A 20,055-nucleotide genomic window follows, 5' to 3' on the forward strand; every position below is an offset into this window, starting at 1 on the left:
CTGACTCTTTCATCAGCAACTCACTGTCATTCTAACAATCATATGGCAGATTTATAGCCTAAACATAATACAATATTTAAGCAATATCACACTAGAGTACTGTTGTTCTGAATACTGCTGTAATTTGGCTGCAGGTATTCACAGCCATGCTGATACTTAGACCAAACTGTTAGATTGTCATGGATGATGTGGCTTTTATACAACTCTTCAATAAGCTGGAAGTAGCTAATTATGGAGTAACTTACATTTTACACACAATTGCCAACAGTTGCCTACTTCTGCTTCACCAAGGAAAATTATAAACTAATAAATTCAAAACAAAACCAGCACAAAATTGAGCAGTGCGTCTGTAAGCAACAGTTTTTTTTATTCAATGAATCAGTTGAGTGAATGATTCAATGACTCGCTCATACGTTTTTTTTTTTGTTTTTTTTTAGAATTTGTTTCTGAATTAATCAGCAGTGTGAAAGACTTGGGCTGCGTTCAAAATCGCATACTCTCTTGAGTAGGCACTTATTTAAGTAAGTAACGACTTAAATATAGAAAAATATGTTCTATATAGTATGAGTGTGTGTAGTATGAATGTAATCCGGACGTACTACATTCGCCATGTTGTCATTACCACGTGACCTACCAGCGTCAGTTGCGTCGCTTCACTGTCATTCAGAAAACTTCTCCCGTGGCCTCATGGGATTGTAAAGTGTCCATCATATGCACACTCCAGAATCTTTTTTTCGCCTACGATATATAGTAGGGAAGTATGCGATTTCGGGTGCAGCCTCGGTTTATTAATGAATCAGTGTTGTTTTAACAAATCGGATGAATGAATGATTCACTGTCTTACTCAAGAGGATGGGACGAACTGTCAAAGGCTTTTGTCTGCAATCTCCATTTACTGTTGGCAAGCAAAAAAATTGGCTAAAATCATTTAGTGTGTGGGGGAAATAAGGGCTTACAATGCTTTTGGGAAACGCAAAACTTTTGAAAGTTCTTCTGAAACTCACAAACACAAAAGTGGAGTGATACAAACGGTGAAAAGTTCCAGCGCTGTTGGATTGAAGCTAATAAAAATAAATAAATAAAATCTGTAAAAAGTTGACATTTTCCAAAAATACTACAGCATGATTAATAATGTCAGAATGTACATGCATCTTGATGCAGATCTAAAACTGTTTTATTCCTCTGCTCTGTTATCTCTGATATAAAGCATAAAATATTCAAAGCAACAGCTGCCAGAACAGTACGTTTTTACATAATTGCCTGGTTTCACAGACAGGGCTTAGATTAAACAAGGATTAGGCTTTAGTTCAATTTGGACATTTAAGTAGCTTTTATAAGCACGCCTTAGAAAAAAAATAAAAACATTACTGGTGTGCATCTTGAGACAAAACAAAGTTTCTTTCAGTCAAAATATCTTAAACATGCATTTTAGTCTAGGACTAGGCTTAAGCCTTGTCTGTGAAACTGGGCGTTTAAGTCTGAAGTGTAGCGAAGGAAACATAAGAAGAGGATTGACAGTGAATAGCTGAGAAACAGAGACGAAACGCTGCAGGGGGTTAAGAAATAGGCATGGAAAATGGAAAAGGCCATGCGTGCTGTGTTCAAAGCACTGCCTGAACACTGTAGTTTACCTGACTGGCTCTTTCCTATTGAAGGGTGCTGGATTGTTTGCACTATACTGTGACTGAGTGAGACACTCCTTTAATCAATTTGTGGGGAGATCACGCTGTAACCTTTGCAGCGAGATGCAGGGGTGGTCAGGAGATATCGAACGTAAGGGCGCCCACACACTGTACCTGTATTGAAAAGATGTCTGGTTAGCCTAACCTGGTAACCTAACAACATAGAAAAACTCTGTGTCTCCGTGCATAATAGTTACGTAAATACAATATGATTGTACATAAAAAAAAAAAAATTAAGTAGGCCTATATGTTTGTTTAGTTATATGCAATCAGATCATCATGTTGTCACTTGCATTTGTACATTCTGTGTCAAAAATATGTTGACTAAACACAAATATCTGTCATATAATAGTATATGTCATCAATTAAAGGGATACTCCACTTTTTTTGAAAATAGGCTCATTTTACAACTCCCCCAGAGTTAAACTGTTGAGTTTTACCGTTTTTGAATCCATTCAGCCGATCTCCGGTTCTGGCGGTACCACTTTTAGCATAGCTTAGCATACATCATTGAAGTGGACAAGACCATTAGCATTTCTAAAAAAAAAAATGACCAAAGAGTTTCGATATTTTTCCTATTTAAAACTTGACTCTTCTTTAGTTACATCGTGCACTAAGACCGACGGAAAATGTAAAGTTGCGATTTTCTAGGCTGATATGGCTAGGAACTATACTCTCATTCCTGCGTAATAATCAAGAAACTTCACTGCCGTACCATGAGTGCAGCAGGCGTAATGATATGACGCAGCGCCTGAAAATAGTTCCGTTGTGTTGACGGAAGGTAGCCTATTTTCAGGCGCTGCGTCATATCATTACGCCTGCTGCTCTCATGGTACGGCAGTAAAGTTTCTTGATTATTACGCAGGAATGAGAGTATAGTTCCTAGCCATATCAGCCTAGAAAATCGCAACTTTACATTTTCCGTCGGTCCTAGTGCACGATGTAACTACAGAAGAGTCAAGTTTTAAATAAGAAAAATATCGAAACTCTTTGGTCATTTTTTTTTTTAGAAATGCTAATGGTCTTGTCCACTTCAATGATGTATGCTAAGCTATGCTAAAAGTGTACCGCCAGAACCAGAGATCGGCTGAATGAATTCAAAAACGGTAAAACTCAACAGTTTAACTCTGGGGGAGTTGTAAAATGAGCCTATTTCCAAAAAAAAGTGGAGTATCCCTTTAAGGATTCCCTTCCAGACATTTTGAAAGATATTAATACTTCAATTTATCGCATTCAATTTATTAAAAGTGACAGTAAATATTTTCACATTGTTACAAAACCAGTCGTTCTCATGCACCGGTAGAAGTCTGATTTCTTCGGGCTGGTGTTTAACTTGCTTAACCGGTCAAAGCTAATTGTCAGCAAAAAGTAGAATTTTAGCAATGTCATCACATTGACTATGACCTTTTAAAGAAGAAATTTGCATAGAAACAGAGGTCCTTGATGACAAAAGATGCATGCAGATGACTGTCTTTGAGGTTACAAATTTAAAGAGGTTTGGCGATGGCTCACAACCAGAGGAAAACTTAACTTTATGTAGTGATGTGACCATTGCAATTTGACTTGACAGCAGATCTCTCTCTCGATCTCTCTCTCTCTCTCTCTCTCTCTCTCTCTCTCTCTCTCTCTCTCTCTCTCTCTCTCTCTCTCTCTCTCTCTCTCTCTCTCTCTCTCTCTCTCTCTCTCTCTCTCTCTCTCTCAGAGAAACTGAGCTTGTGACACACTTTACTTTGACCAACTCTTAAGTAGGTCGAACGAGTTGAGACGTCCTTGGTGTCTGTCTCAGTGCGCTATGAAGAACAAAACACGAGGTCTCCTTGACTTTCCTATACTGTATTTTCAGTCAGAAATAATTTCTATTCACCACCCTCTCTGCATCTGTGAAAAGTATCTGTAAGTGTTCAGTCAGGTAGGCCTACATATCAACCGGTATCAGGACACTGGTTATTTTCTTAATATTTCAACAGTCATTATCAGAGGTGGGTAGTAACGAAGTACATTTACTTCGTTACATTTACTTGAGTATTTTTTGGGAAAATTTTTACTTTTAAGAGTAGATTTAATTGTGGGTACTTTTACTTTAACTCGAGTACATTTCTAATGAAAAAACGGTACTTTTACTTCGTTACGTTGGGCGACGTTCCTCTCGTTACTTTATTTTAATGCAATATGTTGTTAAAAGCGTAGTTTATTCCAAGCGCGCGCTCTCTCTTTTTTTCTGGGCATGAGCGATGCTCAATTCACAAATGAATCACTCTTTTGAGTCGATTCTGTTCAAAGACTTCATCAAACAAGTTGGGCAGATCTGTCTAAATCGGTTCGCGAATCAGTTTGAATGATCTGTTCAGTTTCCTGCACGCACTGAATCGTCTCGGAGTCGTAACAGGAAGATTACATCAACATCAAGATTACATCAAGAGCGTTGTATGAAGTGGCGGTCCACAGTCTACAGTACAGTCTAGAAAGTAAATCTGCAAATGCATCATATTTTTTGCCAGCGATGAAGATCTTTATTAGTTGAACATCTTCGTATGTTACTTCGTAAGCTGTCTGTGAATGAATTATTCCACACGACGATACATTCGATTTCATTTCATTCAGGTAATACATTTTACAACCAAACAGATTATTACGCCATATAGCACTACTACAAAGTATGACATTACCCTTTTTTGGACATATACATTAATTTATACATAAAATAAGCTATCATCCAGTTTATGAATGTGTGTACACACACAATGTGTGTATTGCGCAGTGGCGTGCGAACTCGACTTGAAAACGAATGCCTTTGCCTGCCTTATTAGACACAGTTAACCAGTTTAAAGATGCTTTCACAAATATAGCCTACATTTAAATACATTTTGGAGAACAGACAGAAGAAGATCCGTGCATTTGATCGTTGGTTGTGTTTGGCATGACATGACTGCGGGCACATGTGCAGAGTTTTAACACTTTCTAATCTGTGTCAATGGTTCCCACCCCTTTACATGAATGCAAAACTCCATAGAGTCACTTTATTCCGACATTGTCTAATAATCCAAATGTAGTTGTATAAGTTATTATACTATTATACAAACCAAAGGACAGGCAATGGTTTTCGGGCTATAGATATAATATACAGATATACAGAAATAATGTTTGTCTCTTCTTGTTTTTGTTGCAAAGATAGCTTATCTAATTATGATAATTTTAGTCATTAAAATAAAAAAATATCTAAATAATGTCATGTTATATATATATATATATATATATATATATATATATATATAGGCCTATGTGATCCAAAGTAACTACCCAGCAAACACGTAACGTTTTTACAACGTTTCACAACGTTGTTTTTTGGTTGCTATTAGGTAATGTTGCAGTGCAACGTTTTAAAAACGTTTAATAAACCACACCTAAATATAAAAAAATAATGTAACCAAAATAAAACGTTTTAGAAACGTTGTGAAAATACCCAGCAAACACGTAACGTTTTTACAACATTTCACAACGTTGTTTTTTGGTTGCAATTAGGTAATGTTGCAGTGCAACGTTTTAAAAACGTTTAAGAAACCACACCTAAAAAATATTATAATAATGTACCAAAATAAAACGTTTTAGAAACGTTGTGAAAATACCAACCAGGTATGTTTTCTTTGGGTAGTCAAAAAACGTAAATATCACGTCTGTCTACTACGAAAACAAAACCCGACCAAAATGCAACTTTGGCGAGACGTTTTATTTAGGTGTTAAAATAACGTAGTCTGCACGTTGAAATAGGTTTTAAAAGAAACGTCACGTCAGTAGGCCAACCATGCCAAATCTCCAATGGTACGTTCTGTTTGTGTATAAAATATAATAACATTTTAAAATCAAAGCGATTCTTCATTGACCGAGTAGACGAGACCGCTGTAGGCATGGATGATTATCAAGTATCAAAAGGACTTAGAGGTGATACTCTCCCAGCAAACATTTGGAGGTTTAATGACCGTTGAAAAGATGTCCGATCTGACCGTGAACTCCACGTTTCTTCTGCGCGTCCCTGCGTCGTCATTCGTGTGGGGTTCTTCGTTTTCCAGTCACACTCAGGACCTTCGCGGTCAAAAGTGACCGGACCCCTGAAATCAATGTTTATTTTTTTTCAGTAAAATCAATTAAATTCATTTTTGTTCAAAATATTTTTTCTCTCTTTTTTTTGGTGTTTTGAGAGAATTTTATGAAAATAATTAATATTTAGGCAATAATTATGATCAATTTTTTCCCATTGAATATAATAGAAATTATATATATATATATTATTTTTATTATTTTTTAATTAATGCTGTATTTCAGGTTAAAGTGGATCCTTGGCCTATAGAAAACATTCTTTTAAATCACATTGGAGCCATCTGGTGGATGTAGTGAGCATAATTATCATGCAATATCATATTTTAACCACTAGATGGATTTACAGCCTCTGTAGAAAGGCTTGTGAATTCTAGTTGTTTTTGCACATATTTGCCTATTTTTTTCAGGTTGTGGATTTTAATTTATAATAAGTGATTCTCAAAAGACTATTTTTGTCAAGTTTTTTGTTTGTTTGGTTGTTTTATTTTATTTTATTTTAAATAAAATAAAAATTCTATTATTTTCGCATAGACATGAAAATCACTATCCAAACTTAAATGGTTGTAAGTCAAGAATGCTTTGGAATATAGACCTATGGTTGGTCTTGTTTTAAAGAAGACATTTGCCAGATTATTGTAGAAGTGAAATAAATTATGAAAGTGAAACAGAAAAAAGTTATGTAAGTTTGAGGTAATGAAAATGAACAATGTAAAAATGTTATTATTTATATTTTATCTATTAATAGAAAAAATCTATTGCATTGCATTGGATTGTGTCTACAAGACAACACATGATCCCTTAAAAACTCTCTTTGGATAATAGTGCTATTTTTCATGTAATTTATAGGCTCTTTATTAACTTATAAAAATTAATATAACCATTTTGATAAAGGATGTGATAAAAATATGAGAAATGGGCACAAATGGCTGGTCTTTTTGGGCATAGGGCTAGTAGAGCTGTAGCCTGTAGGCTGCACAATTTAAAATTCTCCATCTCATACATGATCGATCAGCACTATTTATCGTTCGTTTTAAAGGGATGAATGGCTGCACGCGATGAATTAAAGTGACAGCGCATGGTTCGTGGTTAAAATGAACATGAAAATGTAATCTCACCATAAATGCATTAAATTAAATTAAACTATTTTTCACAGACATCTTTTTAATTTTAGCCCGGAGTAAAAGCAATTTACACTTACCAGAAGTAGGCCTATACTTTAGAAAAAATAACTAATGAATAACTAATGCGGTCAAAAGTTTTTATTTTATTTTTATTATTCTTGTGACCGCAGTATATTATGTGTGGGCATAGGCCATTGCACCTATGAACTAGTCATAGATCTCCAAAATCAGTTCTACATTCATAATGTAATATTAATTAGATTTGTATTAAAGTGCTGCACGATTTTAACGTGGTGGTAATCAATGGTCGTGCGCGTGAACTTTCGAGTCGCTCTCAAACACTGGAGCGGCCGCGGCGCAGAGTTGCCATGGAAACGGCGGGGGACCACTGCTACTGGCAGACAGCAAAACTCCCTCTCTCGCTGTTGTTTTCACTGCTTTCAGGTGAGATTAGTCTCTAAAAACACACGAATAATACACACAACTGTTTTTGACATTTCTCTTACTTGTAATTGACACGCTTCTGTTGAATATTTACTTTATAGACACGGTTTAGTGTCTTCGGGAAAAGTCCGTTAGCATCTCAACCGTTTTCAGAAGAGGTAGCTACGTTAAGCTAACGTTAACGTTAACTCGGTTGAGCTTTTATATATGAAAGTTTGGGCTTTTAATCATCTCATATGTGTAATGTTATTTAACAAAAACGTAAACATAAACGTATGTAACGTTAACAGTTAATCGGTGTGATGTTCTTAACGTTACACGGAGCGAGAAAATTGGCTGAAACTAGCTCAATGGTAAACAAATATTGATAAAAAAACATTTTTCTGTGATTTCAGTAGTAACAAAATAACCCATAACAGAGAGAAAGAAAGCTGCTGAAAGAAATTTCTGAAGAAAGCTGCTGTCAGAGAAGTAGCGCTAGGAAACACAGGTGAACCGAGGAAGCTCAATAAATAACCTCATATCCATTTTATCACAATGTTTCACCTATATCACCATGCATCTGTTATTTTCTTATTTTTTTTATTTCTCAAATTTACATTTTTTATTTGTTTAATTTATTTTAAGAAGGTTTTGATATTCAAACGTAAGTTACACTGTATGATCAATATTAAATGAATAAGTAAACCCAAAAACAAATTCTGTTATCCTAATTAAGAAATTATTTTCTGTATATTCTTTTCATTCTTTCTCTTTTCTGCATTTCACCTCTGCTGTAGCTTCTTTCCTTTTAATTAACCTGGCATTGTATAATAATATTGTTGGCTCTGTGACAAATGGTTTGTTGTGTTCCTAGATCCTTCCATGCTGATGCCCTGCACCGTAGCAGAGTGGAGCTGATCATCATCTCTAAAGCACTATTGATCAACCATATGATTAAATATTACTAATTTGTATATAATTTGTATATAATTCTTTAAAAATGTCCATGTGTTTTATCAAATGATTTATCAAAATTGTTGTTTTGTTTCTTATAATAATAATAATAATTTATATATATATATATTAGGGGTGGAACGGTACATGTATTCGTATTGAACCGAACCGAAACGGTACGGGCGTCACGGTTCGGTGCACGAATTTACACGGAGAATACATGGTATAAAAATAAATAAAACTGCATTACATTAATTAATGTAATGCAGAACTACTGTTAGATACGCGGCTTCTTTAGGGACACAATCTGTACCATCGGCTTAGCTCTGAACGCGCGTCCTATTCGCTTTGGACTAGCGTCGAACTAGACGCGATAGACGCGAATTTGACGCTCTATTCGCGTTTGGTGTGACCGCAATGAACAGGCTGCGATGTCAAGATTGCAATGCTGGAGTGTGTGCGCGCGCGAGAGAGAGAGATGCGCGGGCGCGATCGAACTGTGTGTGAACTGTTTACTTATATTTGTGTACACTCGCAATAAAACACAACATTGTGCTTTTGTCACACTGTAAACTCTTGTCAAACTGAAACCTACAACTGTCACCCAACCAAAATCACACACACTGTTTTAAAAGCAAAACATATTTATCCAACTCCATTTCAAAACAGTCTGTGGGTCCCATCTTTTGGACATTCGTCATATTGCATTGGTTTTCATTTCTTGTCCTCAGAGCACTAATCTTACACATTCTACATTGATTAAAAAAGAAAATCGAATGTGTTTTTATTATTTTACAGAAATCAATTATTTATAATTCAGATTAGAATAATGTTACATTGTTAATTAATAATGTTAATTAAAATTAAGGAAAACAAATATAGTGATCTGAAATATAGCAAATTAATTTTAAATTAATTTAGGTACAATTACCAAACATATTGCAAGGTCTTTTTGTCTTTTTATTAATTTAATTAATAAACTAATTATATTAAACTATTGTCAGTGCACTACAAATAAACTGGTTCTATGACTTTATTAATAAAACTTATTTTAATAATACAATGCCTTCTGCATTTTTGTTTTGCTTTTCCCTCCACTGTACCGAAATCGTACCGAACCGTGATGTCTGAACCGAGTTATGAACCGAACCGTGACTGTGTACCGTTCCACCCCTAATATATATATATATATATATATATATATACACTATATACTGTAGCATTATTTATTCTAAAATTAGTAATATATCAATCATATTCTGTTATTAATCAATAAATTCTAAAGAATTTGCTTACCTTTTATGTTTTGTGTCCAGTGATTTCTCTAAGTTTTTAACGGGTCCCAGAAAGAATTGTGTTAAAGATGAGTTTATAGCCCACTGGATCGATTACTCTTCACACTGGAATCTTGGAAGACGGACGTAGTAGCAGTTGCAGAACATAGTCTGCTGCTACAAACGCTTGTAGACTACATCCAAGGATGGAAACATCTCAGGTTTTGATTAACATGTTCTTTCCGTGAATTTCTCGAGTTTCGGGTGAACGTTGTAAAAACCAATAGGAAAAAAGTACCACATAAGACGTGATATTGACGTTTTTAAATCGTCACAGGGGTGACGCATATCGTCGAAGCAACGTTAAAAAAATGTTTCAACCACGTTGTGAAAATACGTATTTATAACGTTAAGAAAATGTTTCAACCACGTTGTGAAAATACGTATTTATAACGTTAAGAAAATGTTTCAACCACGTTGTGAAAATACGTATTTATAACGTTAAAAAAATGTTTCAACCACGTTGTGAAAATACGTATTTATAACGTCTAAAAAACCCGACATCTGTCGTATAAAAACGTTGTGACAACTTTTTCACGACGTGAAAAAAACGTTTTTGCAACGTTTTTGTGTTTGCTGGGTAGTAACTAACTACTTGAGTAGTTTTTTCATTGGATACTTTTTTACTCTTACTCAAGTAACTTTTAAGATTATTACTTTTACTTTTACTTTGAGTAAATATTTCTATAAGTACTTGTACTTTTACTTGAGTACAGTTTTTGGATACTCTACCCACCTCTGGTCATTATGGACTTCATTCTCAAGGGCACAGTCATAGGTGAACTCAAAAACGTTTCACCCTTTGAACCTTTTAAGACCAAATTTAAAAAAAACAAAAAGTTTAAGATGAACCCAGGTAAACTGGGACCATTAAATTGAGATGCATATAGCCTATCTACATTCAAAAGTTTGGGTGTTTTAACGTTTTTGAAAATAAGTCTCTATAATGCTCACCAAGGCTGCATTTATTTGAACAAATACAGAAAAAAAGAATAATATATAGCCTTTTTTAAATTATTATCCTTATTTTTTATTTGTTTTTTTCTCATGAGTCCTGTCATGGCATAGGCCTAGCTGAATTTTCAGCAACCAGTCCTCTGTGTTTCCTACACGATCTTTCAGAAATCATTCTAATATTCGGATTTGGTGCTCAAGTAGGCTAACATTTCTTAATAACAGAGCTAAAAAAGTTGAAAGTCGGAAACTGTGATAATTAATAGAAGATTTCAATGAACAGCATTCATTTGAAACAGTAGTTTTCGAACAGCTACGCACTTGGCAAAGAGACCACGACAAACGTTTGCTCTGTAGAACACAGAGCAAAAGGAAACACGTATGGAAGAACATGCGATAGAGCAGCAAAATGAGATATAATTCACTGTGATATTGATATATCTTTCTCATACGTGACATTCATTTAGAAAACTCAAACTGGCAGACGCCAGGTTCGCAGACGTGTTTAAGCAGGAGTGTTTTGACATATTAAATGACTGCAGACAGTGGTGCTCTCCCCGCTCTGCATTCAGCCCACGTTTCCGGAACATTCTGAGCGCGCGCTCCTGTGGCTCTGCCTGACCCACCGCCAGCCCTCCTCAGATCACATTCAAAGTGATTGTGCTGTTCAATATTTCATTGACATCAGCCTCAAAGATTGTTGCTACAGTGACACCAGAGATAATTATTTTTTACCAGTCTTTTTTGAGATGTTTTTACCCCCTCCTCTCCCTGGCTCCAGCCATTCCTGTGGAGAATTGTTCTGCATAAATCAGCTGGTGGAATATTGAATCAGCCTCACCGCAGGGAATGTGTTTTTGTGTGTGGTGTTTGTGACTGATTATTACACCGAGTCAATGCGCAAAACCAGGCAAACAGCGCCCCGAAGTGGGCAGTTCTGGAACACAAAACATGACCATTCAGTCATCGTTTAGTCACCTTCATGTCGTTGCAAATGCTTACTAGGCTAGCTATTTTTATTCGGCGGAATACAGAATAAAACAGATATTTTGAAGAGAATATTTATATCCAAAACAATATCGGAGACCACTGACTTTTGATTTGATTAGAAGAAAAAACATAGCCTACAGGTTTTCAACGACATGAGGGCGAGTAGCTAAATGATAACAGAATATTAATTTGAGGGCTATTAGTGTCCAGTGATTGACGTTACATCTCGACTGACGACGAGGTTTGAAATCAAATCAATCAGCTTCTGGTGTAACAGATTATCTGCGTCGTACAGAATCATATTGCGCGGAAAGAGCGCCGCCAAAGCAGCGTCACAATAAAATTATAATCATATTGCCCAAGGTAAGGACATCTGCCAGGCAAATAAATGGTAGGCTATAGTGCAATGCAAACTTATGAGATCCTTGGGGAAACACTATTGTTATCCACAAGCTGTGATTATGTGCACATTTAATAGCTTTTTACAGGCATGCTAATGAAATACTCTTCAAAAAAGATGTCGAACAGGTCTTGCACGACCGTTGCATAATAGCTATCCATATTGAATAAATCAATTTTGGCATTCCAGCCCCTGATCAACTGTTTGGAGAGAGTTCAGTTTAGTCTACATGCCAAAGAAACCTTGAAAACAACAGCAGATCGTTTATTGCTTGATCTACACCTACATATGAGACCAATTAGTGTAAAGAAATAGGCTATGCTATTACATAATGCAGTGATATTCCTAAGTATTGTATCAGAATCACAGTGCATGCTTAGTATGTGCTTTGCAATACACCTGTGCGTGTTGTCAATAAAATATTCCTCTGAGAAATGCAATGCCCCGAGGAAGGAACACAAAGAGGCACACAATCTTCAGATTTCCCCCTCCGGTTCACTGTTTTTATGAATCACAAATCACTAGGCCAACACAGCTCTCTGCAGACAGGGGCCTGGGGTTACTGTGGTTACAAGGGAACCCTGCAGACATCATTTGCACAAGACTGTCAGAGACTGTTAACACCCCACCCCACATCAGGAGACCTTGAACAGGTCAGTGCTGCTAATTAATTGCATTGACACATATTTAAGAAGACTTCAGCTGTCTACACAGATTCTTTTTTAATTTACTACATTGTATAGAAGTACACAACCCCATTCATGTATATCATAATTATGCCGGATCGAGGGTCCACAGCCCAATGGTTTGAGTTCTTTCGTAGACCCACAACAGGCTGCAATGCAAATTGTAAATCGATATGAGCTGACAATTGCTCTGCACTGGAATCTTTGTTAGTTCAGGTTGACTTTGGTAAAATTGGTTTAGCGTTTTCTTGCTCAGTTTGTAGTATCCAAACATTTAAAGGTAGGGTAAGTAATTTCAGAGAGGCTAGCAATGGGCTATATACATGCATAACTTCCGCGTTTGATGCAAGGATGCTCTTGCGTTTCCGGTTGGGGAGATTTAAAGCGGAGGAAAACGGGATTATGGCAGAGTCTTCAAAATTTACTGTCCTCTCGTCTTTGAAACGAAACTTTAATACGTTTAGATGTAATTTTATATATAGTTATGTTTATTTAATATAATAAACAAAGAAGCATAAACAAAATGAGGGGTGTCTGTTTTGTCTGTTTTTGTGACTAACGTTTCTTTAGTATAGCAATAGAGTATAAAAACCAATATGAATTCTTGGTATAGCATTGGACTCTACGATCGGCGGAAGTAATCCACCATCCTTAGACCTTCACCGGAAATACCGCCGTGCATAGAGCCCATAACAAGCTAGCCTCCCACCCTCCCTTCAGAGCGTCTCTAAAGCCACGCCTCCTCCAAAAACATGAACGCACAGACAGAGCAGATTCTGCAAAGCAGCATGCGAGATGACTTTAAATTACCTCATGCTTCAAACCACATAACATTGCAATAATAATAAACGTAAACGACTTACAGAGCTCTTACTAGTACCACCTGACTGCTGCAGATTAATTTCAGTGTTGATAGTAACGCATAAATCTGAGTCTGAGTGAACAGCTCCGGGTAGAACGTCACAGGTTGCCAGCTCGTATTTACAGTTATGACGGCGCGAACGCAGCATAAGATCGTTGTTTTGGTTCAGGAGGAACTGTAAAAGGCGGCTGCTGTTTGTTTTTGGTGCTCAGTGGCTGTCTGTGTCTACAACTCTACAACTATGAAAATACATATGTTGACAAGCACCCAAATGCAATGATTGGACAAAAATGAGAGACTGAGACTTCCCCATAAGATATACAGTAAGTATTTTTTTATTTTATTTAGACCACTTCTAATATTGTCATCAGGGTGTGAAGAGAGTTTCGAGCAGTATAGCAAGAAGTGTTTATAAAACAAATTGCCTACCCCACCTTTAATGATATATTATACTATTGCATCATATTTAGTGCGCAGCAGTGAACACTTGATGCCATTTCCTAACCTAATTTTGGCCGTTGGAAGGGGCGTGTCTGCTGTAAGACTTTAATGTAAACACCCACTGCTATGACTGGCTAACATCTGTTCATATTACATAAGTATTAGATAAGGAACTCTCTCTAAATCTTTTTCTACGTTTTTACTATTACAGCTGTCGAGGTTAACTAATCATGAAAAGTGTTGATCACAGTCGCAAAGATCCTGTCGCATGAAAGGTTGCAGCAATGAGCATTGTAGATGACAGCATCTGTTGAGTGCATGAGTGCACTGATCTCGTCATTGCTACTCGATTTCTGCACTCTAAGGAATGCATGCTATCATCATAACAGTGCAAACATATATATATATTCTAACGTTCCCCTAATGTTAAATTCTAACCAGAGTTCATAGTACACATTTCTACCAATAAATTTCCATGACTTTTGAGGCAAATATTCATGACCTATAACGTTCCATGAATGTAAAATAAGAATAAAAATCCATGTTCAGATTTCAAATTACAGCATATATACTAATATATATGATGACAAGCTAGGTTTAATACAAAATAAGACGGTTAGATAAAATACTGTCTGACCCTCGGAACTCCACTGTGTAGCAACGGATTAACATACATCAATGGGAGGCAATCATTTATTTACAACACGTAGACAAAGTGTCCAGTAACACTGACAGTAACTTTACAAGGTGGCTGTGCCAGAGACAAACTTTTGGAATACAAAATTTAGTAACTAAGAAGATTTTAAAACAGCTTTCCCTCCTATTTACCATTAATCTGATTGGATATCTAACCATCAATCATCAACAACAACCCTATTTGAATTCTCCAAAAATAGTCAAATTTCTGCAATTTACACCTGCAAGTACAAACTGCAACTGCCAGATGTTACCCCATGCCAGGGTCAGAAATTAACTTTTCCATTAAGCGGCCCCTTCCAATTGATTCCCAGGGGCATTTTTTCAAAAGTCCAATTTTAATGATTACCTGTCTCGTCTTTTAAGTCAAATAATTAAATTTAACCAATTACTTAAAAATTAACCAGAATACTATATAGACTGTTACCAATAAAATGTTATCATTATCAAAAGCCATCTTTACACTGCAAAAATGGAAAATGAAGCTGCATCTGAAGGTGCTAATTACATGATCATTATTGTCAATTAATGCTCTTGATATTGTAATAACAATTATTAATGTCTATTAATAGAATAGGCTACATAAAAAGGTTTTTGTATTTAGGGAAACTGCAATTCATATTCTGGCTACACAGACAAAACAATCTAAGAACTTTGAAATTAAAGACTTCACATAGGCTAATATTATCATCATGATGTTTTAAGTTATATTAACTGTATACAGAAAGGGAGCAGAGAATGTGAACCATTGTAAAGCTGTCCATAACTTGGGTCTAGCGCGAGTTTAAGCACTCTCACTATCTTCTGTACCACTGCAGTTTCATGTGTAAATCTAAGTTTGTCTAAAGTTATGTTAAGTATGTGTATAGTCAGATTACCTATATCAACAGGTTAGCTATTTGAAGGTTTTTATAAGGTTGTGTAGTTTCTGTTTTATGTTTATTGAAACATTTACATATGTAACACCGTGGTCTTGTGAGTTTAAAGACATTTAACTCCTTTGTATATCTCCACATACAGCGGAATGACAATAAAGCTCACTTGAACTTCAACGAGAGCTAAAAGTCTCAGAACCAAAATATCTACAAATAACTAATAGTCCAAAATAAATAGGACAGGACAACAATAAATAGGAGAGCTCAGGTGAGCAACAAATGTTGTGCAAGGTTTACTTTGCATATTGCTGACTGCTGTTAAGTGTAACAAAATCACTCCAGGCTTAAATATTTAACGTATGTATTAATCATTGGAGTCCTGTGCTATTTAACATTCGAAGTCCCCCTGTAGTCAATAATTGTATCCCTTAAAACTCATCTTTCATCAACAAAATGACATTTAAACTTCACCCATGCTTCATTTAGTCGCAGTTCCATTAATATGCAAATTAACCCGACCTTCACCAGTTCAGTGATCCACTCGATCAACTTTACTCAAGTTACTGTAGTAAACGCTGCACAATGGTATCGCTCCTTACATCAGACAGATAACTAATATGATTATGCTTTTGCTTGACTACTTTATCAAACAGCTAATAATGCGTTTCTAATGTTACACAAACCATGTTACCTTTCACCATCTCAGAGTCAGACAGCTGCCTTGTAAAAATCTGCATTGAAACACTTTGAACATCAACCAGTGTTAGTGGAGAAAGGTAGTTCATCACAACATACATAATACACCCACTATATTGCTAAATGTACGCGACAGAAAAATATTCCGGGATAACCTGGCTTCTCGAGACTCCCCTGATTCGCAGCAGTTAATGATATGCTAAAGCCCACCGGCACTTTGACGTGATTGGTTACAAGGTAGTTTGTGACAAGAAACGCCAGCGATTTCAAACCACTTTTTTTTTTAGACTTTTTTCACTGCTGTTTTAAGGAGAAAACACTCAGGTGTTGACTTATGAATTTGCACATGGTTTGTCTAAAAGCATATTAAAAACACCACAGACAAAAAAAACATTAAAAACTTGATTTTCAACACAGGGGGGCTTTAAGCCAAAACATCGAAATCCTGCATTTCTTATTTAGCACTCAAAGACATCAGGATTCACTTTTTTTAAAGAATTTATTTGTTGACAATGTACAAGAACATTTTCAGGCCGATGGTCTCCCCTGAAGGTCTTACTGTAAGAGGAAAGAAAAGGCATTACAGTGAGATTTATATAAAACATTCCAGTCTTAAACTACTACACACAAAATACCTATAAAAAAAATCCCAAAATATCACATCTATCAATGACAAACGCTCACTTCTAGGGCGAGTATAACAGGGACAGGTTGTTTCTGAATACTCCAGGGGATACGGTCACACTTGCAGACATGCAGTCAAGTGGCTAGTTAACCTCAAATGAGTGAAAGCTAACCACACACAGCATGCTACAAATTAGTAGCGACTTATAGCCAAATAGGCTGACTGGAACAATTTCAAGTACATAAATTCAAATAGATATTTGCATCCGTGTTAGAAACACAGGATCTTTGAAATATCTGCAAGTGGGGTGAGGCATTAGGATTGAACATGCAGAGCACTTCAAGTAACTGGTAAAAGTGGATCACATCAGCACACCATGCCGATTGCCACTCTACCTTCTCCTGAAACCTCAAGCCTTTCACTTCTGTAAACATCCGAGGGAGGCAAAAGAGAGCAAAAGATCGGAAAAGAGTGAGAACATTCAACTAACACTATCAATGTCTAGAAATGCTCTCTGAAATGCAGACTTTCATGCTACTCCCCAGAAAACAGATGGTCGCATGAATATGCAAATAGTTTTCAGAGAGCAATTACAATCTAGCTTGTTCTACAGATTACTAAATATCCCAGCACTTCACTATTAATGACTACACTACTTTCACTACTCATGGCCTATTATTTTCAACCACATAATGGTCAATAGCATTAGCCATCAACATAGCAGCTAAATGTTTGGAGTCAACTTTTCAGATCACTCCAGACTCTCCTTCCACAGCAGTTAGTCTACTTGTGAAAGTATTTACCTTCTACAGTCCAGATGTAGATTTGATAATGAAGGAAAGATGACAAGTTACATATTATAACTGAGACAGTGACGACAAAAAAACATCTGACAGGCAGAATAAACAAAAGTGCTCAGACAGAACTGATAAAACAAAACTGAACCTTACCTTCTTGCCAGAAGCACCAACAGAGGCTTTCTTGATTCCTCTAACTTTCTTCATTCTGTTCTTGCGTTCCTTGCGCTGTTTTCTGGATGTCTTTTTCTTCTCATAAAGGCCATGCTGAGTAGGAGACAAAACATGCCTTAAATGTTTGATTTTCAAGCCAACTCTAAATAAAGCAGCATAGTAGATTAACTACCAGTGCTGTAAAAAACTCCATCCACTTGTAGCAAGCATCAAGGGTTGCAGGATTTGAGGAAAAAAATCTTAGTGATTTTTTTCTGATAGAAAATTGAGTGCAATTTAAAATGCAATTTTTAAAAGGTTTGCTGTGCTTGTTTGAAAGGGCTGAACAATTTTTGGCCAAACATTGTGATTACATAACTACAAAATTACTATTAAATTAAAACATGAAATGTTACTCTTATATTCTCTAAAATAAGTGTTTAAGAAAAAAAAATTCACAGTTATAAGAGTCAAAATTACAATATTTATCGCAGTCTTTGTGCAAAAACACACAAAAAGTCCTGTTGAAATCAGCTAGGTTACAAGTGCTTCTCATTACAAATTTGGGAAGATGTTGTATTCCCAAATGCACATTATATGAGATCCAAACTCAAAGTAGAGGTAGCGCATATATTTAATTAAATTGCAGCCTTTACGGCTTAATAATCAGACTAAGATTTTATTTTGATTAATCGTGCAGCCCTACAAAAAACAGTCAGTGGCGTACCCTTTGCAGCCTGTATTTGGGTTCATTTTTCTTGGCATAGTCCAAAGAGTCGTAGATCATGCCAAAACCGGTTGTCTTGCCACCACCAAACTGAGTTTTGAAGCCGAAGACGAAGACCACGTCTGGGGTGGTTTTGTACATTTTTGCAAGCTTCTCCCTGATCTCGGTTTTGGGGACTGTGGCTTTACCTGGATGCAGGACATCGACAACCTGAAACAATAATAGTAAAGAGTGAATGAGCAAACGCATTCTAAAAATCCACACTAAATCACAATAAGCCAGCGTACAAAATTTACCATTTGCTTTCTCTGAAGCAGCCGGTTTGTCATAAACTTTCTGGTCCTGACAGTGACTGTGTCGTTCTGCAAAGAGAGACATTTGTTAGAACTCGATTAAAATTCAATCTGGATACTTTCTGTTGAAATATTGAGGTGGCTTGATGATAAACTTGCAGGAAGGCACTTCTCAAAGAGCAGAATTCATACTAACGTTACATGTTAACGTTAGCCACTTGTATTACTCTGAACAGTTATGCGCAGTTAAAAACCCAATAGCATCTATTAGTATTATTAAAAATGAAACTTGAGCATCTTGTATAAATGCAGACTAACGCTGTGCTGTACAAGACACTTGCAATTTATGAGCATGGAACCATGGTTAGCGCTTTAGCTACATTAGCTTGTCTGGACCCACTACTTAGTATTGAGCCCAACTGATATCTATCTAATTTCGGGTTTACGGATACACGTTTTAGGCAACAATGTAATATTTTAACGCTGCTAGCCACTGTTTAACAGTAGCACGATGGTAATAACCGAGACACCATCATCGTTTGGTCTACCTAAAACACATCTGTACACATTATATCTTTTAAATGAAACTGTCAATTTATTATTATATATCCGTAGTGTGCTTCACGCTCGCAGTGACATTATAATATCGTTGGATGGAGAAGATTAAGTCAGATTTTCTTCATCATTTGTTCACAGTCGACTCACCATCTTGGCGTCGGCTCGCTCAGGGACGAGGAAAAGGAAGAAGGACCTGTAGGTGCCCGAGATTATGCCGGAGCGGTGGAATAGTATATTGATGTACTGCCTGACTGAAAAGCGATACCAAATCAAATTTGTATTCAAAAATTGTTTAAATAATTTTCCTAATAAGACTGAAAGTGATATGTGAAAGTGAAAAAAGTGTTATTTTTTGGAAATATAATAACCACCAGACCAATAAATTCGAGTTAGCCTATCTATCATTTGTAAGTCACGACTGCTTTAAATAAAAAATGTTCTAGTTATCTGAACTAACTTGTCACATTACTAAATGACAAATACGATGTTAAAATCTCTAAACGTTTTATTAAACAACGAGATGATAACATTTCTCTAAACGTTTTATTAAACAACGGGTATAATCTAATTCGTTGATGTTATGCAGTTTCGATTTTCTACAGCTAGGTGTCAGTCGCGCACCATTAAATGACATGATCGGACCTCAAGATAAACGATTGATTTAATTTAGTCACTCACTATAACAGTAAGGCC

General features: G+C 36.2%; 1 protein-coding gene and 1 long non-coding RNA gene across 3 annotated transcripts in view; both read right to left on the bottom strand.

Moving 5' to 3' along the window:
* The window catches only part of LOC130077620 (uncharacterized), a 30,944-nt gene extending 29,096 nt beyond the window's left edge, over positions 1–1,848 (bottom strand). Inside the window, exon 1 of the long non-coding RNA XR_008805806.1 lies at positions 1,632–1,848. This is a non-coding gene — a long non-coding RNA (uncharacterized LOC130077620). The remainder of the gene's footprint in view (positions 1–1,631) is intronic.
* Positions 1,849–16,689: 14,841 nt separating this feature from the next.
* rps24 (ribosomal protein S24) lies at positions 16,690–19,608 on the bottom strand. 2 transcript variants are annotated; one of them, XM_056242892.1, is made up of 6 exons: positions 19,510–19,608; positions 18,808–18,873; positions 18,512–18,721; positions 17,785–17,898; positions 17,230–17,258; positions 16,690–16,767 (listed from the first exon to the last, which is right to left on the bottom strand). In XM_056242892.1, the coding sequence occupies exons 1-5, from the start codon at positions 19,510–19,512 to the stop codon at positions 17,253–17,255; spliced, it is 399 nt and encodes a 132-aa protein (XP_056098867.1). In that variant the 5' UTR covers positions 19,513–19,608; the 3' UTR covers positions 16,690–16,767; positions 17,230–17,252. The 2 variants fall into 2 exon arrangements, with proteins under 2 accessions (XP_056098867.1, XP_056098868.1); XM_056242893.1 differs by lacking the exon at positions 17,230–17,258.
* Positions 19,609–20,055: the final 447 nt, after the last annotated feature.

This window comes from Rhinichthys klamathensis, unplaced genomic scaffold (genome assembly GCF_029890125.1).
Source record: "Rhinichthys klamathensis goyatoka isolate OS25496 unplaced genomic scaffold, OSU_Roscu_1.1 h1tg000764l_1, whole genome shotgun sequence".
Classification (NCBI taxonomy): Eukaryota; Metazoa; Chordata; class Actinopteri; order Cypriniformes; family Leuciscidae; genus Rhinichthys; species Rhinichthys klamathensis.